This window comes from Debaryomyces fabryi (genome assembly GCF_001447935.2).
Source record: "Debaryomyces fabryi strain CBS 789 chromosome Unknown contig00266, whole genome shotgun sequence".
NCBI lineage: Eukaryota > Fungi > Ascomycota > Pichiomycetes > Serinales > Debaryomycetaceae > Debaryomyces > Debaryomyces fabryi.
Genome location: NW_015385692.1, coordinates 1 through 5928, shown reverse-complemented (window position 1 = coordinate 5928; position 5928 = coordinate 1). Strand labels below are relative to the sequence as shown.

Here is a 5928-nt window from a genome sequence, read left to right as displayed (position 1 = left end):
ATTGATTTCGTAGAAATAAACAAATAACGAGGTTGCTCACGTTATGATGACATAGAAGTATTACTTCGTCTTTTTGATATATATAATTTATTAACTAGTAAATATTCAATTGTATCATGAGGATGACATGGAATTTCTATCATAAACATATATAGACTTTCTGCAAAGTTCATCTGCTCCAATGTTTATAGTTTTGAAGTTATTACAAAATTTTAATCGCATATCTAAGTTTAATAAGTCATAACACTGTAAAACACAAGAATCCATGTACACATCCTTCAAAAATACTTCAGAACCTCTCCGAAGTCATTTTTTTCAAGTTTCATCACATTTCGAATTGGAGTCAACCTTAGTAGACCCTGGAGTATCATCAGACTCTAAAACCAGTTCGTCAAAAACCATTTCGTCACTGGAGTTTGCATGATCATTCAATCTACTTTCATTATTTTCGTTTTTAGCTAAGACAACATCACGGATTTTATCCTCCCCAGAAATGCCATAACCAGTAATTGGGACAAGCTCATCAAGAGCTTCAAAGTCTCTTTTTTTCCGCTCTTCACTACTTGGGTGAACAGCTAACCCAAAATCTATCAAAGTGATTCTTCCCGATATCGAAACATGTATGTTGTCGACTCTAATATCATTATGCGAAATTCCCAACAGATGGAGTTCCGCGAGCCTCTCCGTAACCGCTTTATGCACCCTATATTTATCCCATTCAGTAGACGGCATTTCTTCTCCCAAATCTTCAAATATATGCATCGGCTGGCTGGGAATACCATTCCAGTATCCAGAAACTATAAGCTTTGCGAATTTTGCAGCAAAAGACGAATTCGCAAGCATCTCATTAATTTCAAGCTCATTGACGTACATGTCGTAGTAACTATCTTTATCAGGAAAATTTTCTCGAGCCTGCTCAGGATAGTTGTACCATTTAACAAAGACTGTAGACGGAAGCAACAATCCCAAATTAGGAAAAGATGCAACAGGATTATATATTATCCGACAAAATGTGTTACCTCGAATGGCATCAAAGTCAACTTCATTGCTTTCTTCTATAGTTATCAATCTTTCTCGAAGTTGACTTCCAGACATCTTACTGCGTTTCCGTTTACGACTTGGCGTGGGTTCTTCCACTAGTCGAGGAAGCACATTCGCTAATGGATCTGGCCCTTTGGTTTTATGAGAGATTAATTGAAAGAGCGTAAGTTAGTAAATGAGAGGTTTAATGGAGAGAAATATAATTTATATTGATAAATTAGAGGGCTATTTCGCGAGAATGAGGTTAATAAAATTATGATATGGTATGATAAGTATGGAGAATATTGGGAATATATTATAATGGGAAAGATTGAAAAGAGTAAGGTTTTATTTAGAGAGGTTTATGTGGTATTTTATTGAATGATAAATGGGTAGAGGAATTTGAAATGGTGTTGTGATGGATGAGATTATAGATTAATTGATGCGAAAAATAATGAAAAATTAAGCCTAAAAGAAGTGTAAATTGTTTTGAATGGAGCGGGGATATAGACGATATAAAGGTTAGGGAGTGTATGAATGAGTTAAGAAGAGGTAATGGGAAGGTGGGATTGAAATAGAGTTGGATTATATAATTTAGGAGGATTAAAGGCGGAATAAAAAAATGAGAGTAATATAGATGGGGTAAGAGTTAATAGAAGAGGTGTTGGAAGGATTTTTATTTTATTAGTTGAGTGATAATGGCGATTAGTGTTGAAAGTTAAAATTTGGCCCTGAAAAAGTTAGATTAAGGAGATTAAATTGAAAAAGATTTTTGGCGTATGGGTTTGCGTCGCTGTGAATTTGGAGCGTTATAATATGGGGGAATGAATAAAAGTTAATATAGATGAGTAATTAAATTGCGATATTGAGAGTGAAATATGAGAATGAAATGTGAGAAGGATGTTGAATTTGATTTATAGAGAAAGCCGATAATTGGGAATGGTAGAGATATAATAAGCGATATTTAGAAGTAAAAGCTTCTAGTTTGTAGCGTAGACCCTATATTTTTTGTCACATAATAATTCATCTATGTTAACATGAATCATGTAATAAAATATTTTAATATAATTTGAATGAATATTGTCCCAAATAAAAGATTTAACCAATCCATTTGCAGAGATAAAAATTACGAGTAATTCAAAACAAAATTTTTGAAGTATAGCAATTTCTCCCTAAGTCATATTATCGAGAGCACCTTTGATATAAAGAATCGCTCAATTATAGTCAGTTGTGTGAATCTTACTTCCATAATCAGTGCCTATTGTTTCCCCATTTTTAGTGGGGGGAGGAGACTACACAAAAGAATATTTCTAAAAACATTTTGGGCTCAAATGTTGTCGATAAAAGGTGGAGTTGGTAATTTTTATCGCTTTTTCGATTGACCAGATGAATTTAATAGACGTTCATCTATTTCTCCTGCATAAACACTGACTTCATCAGAGATAAAAACACCCAGCCTATGATAACCCCGTTCAAAATTAATAGTTTCCATTGCTATTACAAATACCCTATTTCAATTCATAAAGGGAAATGTTGATATCGGATATGACTGATAGGAAAAGCTAGGAAAACTCTATTGGATAAACCCGGAACCGGCGATCTATCAATGCATAGAGGATAAAAAATCCATTTCAGTTCGATGCGTCTCTTTTACATAGTTGCGGGTAATACCATTTACCAATATCACATCATTTCTCCTGAATATAAGCTCTTGTAATCTGTTCCTTCTAATAACCCATTAATAGATAGGAAGTTACTGCTACCGAGATAGTTCACAACCTTCTTAGAGTTATTTCGGAACCTGTCCAGCCATCGGGTACATCATGATACAACTGGACAAATACAGAGAAAATCTCATGTTTCTAGATGAATGGATTCTTTAAGAATCCTCCTAAGTTGTAGTTTTATAAGATGGTTTGTTGTTTATTTCTGTATGACGTATTTTTCTATTAGGTGCGTGTGATACATATATAAACTTCTGGATATTTTATTATACTACTGCACTATGTTATGGTACTATCTAAAGTAAACGAAGACATATCTGCACATTTGTATGAGGTTGAACAGTTCACACGCAGTTGCAGCGTATAGAATGGATGCTAGAGTCTTCAACCGTCCAGGTTTCTTACAACATGAACTTTTGCAGGGATTATGTTCAGTACGGAGCCACAATCTGGTGAAATATTTGCCATCGACTGTCCGTTGTAAATTGGATATCACCAGTAATGGAAGGTCAGTTGTTACTTGTCTTTTTGACATGAAAACTAGAGAAATGATAGGGACTGATACCATGGTAAGCCATGGAAAGTATAAGGACGTCTTGCTAATAACCCTGCAAGCTCTATGGATATTTAATCCATGAGTCACGGTAAAATTTGAATAGCCAAATATATCTATAAGGATGGTAATTTTTAGATTAAAGATTGAGTAAATTATCTTGCATAATTACCTAATGAAAAAACTTATAAAAAGTGTTCTACAATGAAATGAATACAAAATTAAAATTCAAGTATTCCTTTCTTCCTATATAGGACAAAATAAAAAGTTTTGCAATTAACTGCAAATACTATACGTCGAGAACTGCAAGCCAGTGCATAATGTGGTTCCTAGTATAATAATCCATTGATCTATGAGAATAAATCAAACTTTACAATTCACCTCATGTTTCTGTTCGTACACCAGAATATCACTCGAACATTCATCTACTTCCTCGATAATATCGTCTGATATAATCAATGCTCTATGGAATCTTTCAGGACCAAAGAAAATGGCTATAATCATAGCACCATAAACGGCTCCACAGAAAATACCCATGACTTTACCATAATCATATGAGTCACTTGATGTACCTATATTTAACGGAAATCTAGTTCCGATCGTCGCTTCAATAGTGGAAGCTGCAGAACTGGTAAGATTGCCTAATTGATATACTATAATTATGTTAGTTTTCATTCATAAAAAGTTCATGAATAAAATTCAATGACATACCTATTCCACTTAAGAAAACACGGTGTTCCTTATTGACTAATTCCATTAAATGTAACGGTGCTACGCCCCATGCACCCATAGTCGCAAAACAAAGAAAAAAATACCCCCCAGTCATCGTTGGCAAATCATCGGAAAAAAATGATGGATAAATAAATGCACCACCCATTATGCAACAAATAATAATGGTTAACCTCCTTCCCATTAACTCTGTCAATTGGCCGAAGAAAACACCACCAGCCATAGCGCCCAAGTTAACGATAACCATGAGAACAGTCTTCTTATCAGGTCCTACGTTATGCTGCTTAACCAATAAAGTTGGATATAAATCTTGGGAACCATGAGACATGAAATTATAGACTGACATTAAAACAACCAAATAAATAAACATGAGCCATTCAGTCCTGAATACTGGGAGGATTCTTTCTTTAACTTTCTTTAGCATATTCTTAGGTTCTAGATTGTTCTTGGCTTCTAATTCTCGCTTTTCCTGTAACTTTAAGAATGCAACAGATTCACCGTGGCACAATCTCCAAAAAATCAAGATTACTGGTAATCCTGCTGAGAACCATAATAATGCTCCCCATCCTTGGTCGCCTTTATATGTGGATTCAAAGGCCCGGAAAAACACAACCGCCAATAAGTAACCAAAGTTATAACCAGGCAAAAACAAGCCTGATAATACCGATCTTGCCCTTTCTGGTTGATCTTCTAAAGCTGTGGCTGCCGCATTTCCGTACATACCACCCATGGCTATACCGAACAATGCCCTCACAGCTAAAAATTGAGTATAAGTCTGAACAAACCCAGTACCAATTTCCAAAATAATGAAAATCACACAACACGCTATAAACGGCCACTTTCTGCCGTATGCGTCAGACAAAATACCAAATATGAATGCTCCGACAGATCGCAACATCAAGACTAACGTGACACCCCAAGTAATTTCGGTAATATCGACCTGCAAGGTATGGGCCATCTCCGATGCAGCAGCGGACACACAGAAGAAGTCTAACGAATCGACAGTCCATGCAAAGAACCCCAACCCATAAAAACTCCAGTTGGTCAACGTCATTTCGCTTAACCCTGGTATTGGATTTAACGTTTTCAACAGAGACGTTTCGCTTTTTAATACAGGGATCTCGAATAATGTTGTAGGTCTGGTTCTAAAATAATCTACGATAGATCTAGTAGATAAATCGGGTTTTCCGTCTTCTTTAAGGTAATTTATTGTGTGAACCATTCTAACTAGTATTCTAACTAACAACTTAATTCAATTCATCTACACGCGAACACATCTTCCTTATGTACTTCATAAGTTCGTCTAACTCTGCGACAAATGAATTGCTTTCTTGTGGGGTACGCTGAGAGAGACTTGAGAACTCATCTCAACATTAATGAATTCTTCTAATTCACGTTTGCAATCTGAAGTAGAGATCGAAACGGGGAACGTTACCGTCAATTCAATAACCAATCAATGTCAATTTCAGTCGATCAAAAGGCCCGTATTGTCTTCGTGCAGGATACAAGATTTGATTTCTTGCATTCTACCTGAAACCAAGCCTTCATTTCGTTTCATGATATTCCTGCAATAGGTGCAAAATCTAGATTGTCCCCACTTTTCTGCTTGAAGCGCCATTCTATGAACGCCGCAAAATTATTCACGCTTAACGACTGACAGCTTCACCCGCATTTTTACATACTTCACTTATGAGGCCGTCTTGGCGACGTACTTTAGTCGGATGAATGGATGAAGATGAAAAGAGCGCTTCGGTTTTGGTGAACCCCACACGATGCAAATGGACATAACCCCGACTTCACTTTAAACGGCATTACAGCTCCGTAAGCTCCACTGAAAATTTTACTCAACAATAGAAGGTAGAGCGCATTCCCCAGACTACCTGGGGTTCGTAATCCCGCGAA

General features: G+C 36.1%; 2 protein-coding genes across 2 annotated transcripts; both read right to left on the bottom strand.

Moving 5' to 3' along the window:
* Nucleotides 1–315: 315 nt before the first annotated feature.
* On the bottom strand, nt 316–1095 carry AC631_05740 (uncharacterized protein; the record flags this gene model as incomplete). The annotated part of the gene is made up of 1 exon (XM_015614569.1): nt 316–1095. One exon carries the CDS (start codon nt 1093–1095, stop codon nt 316–318), a length of 780 nt encoding a protein of 259 aa, XP_015464603.1.
* Nucleotides 1096–3660: 2565 nt separating this feature from the next.
* On the bottom strand, nt 3661–5248 carry AC631_05739 (uncharacterized protein; the record flags this gene model as incomplete). The annotated part of the gene is made up of 2 exons (XM_015614568.1): nt 3661–3950; nt 4009–5248. The coding sequence occupies 2 exons, from the start codon at nt 5246–5248 to the stop codon at nt 3661–3663; spliced, it is 1530 nt and encodes a 509-aa protein (XP_015464602.1).
* Nucleotides 5249–5928: the final 680 nt, after the last annotated feature.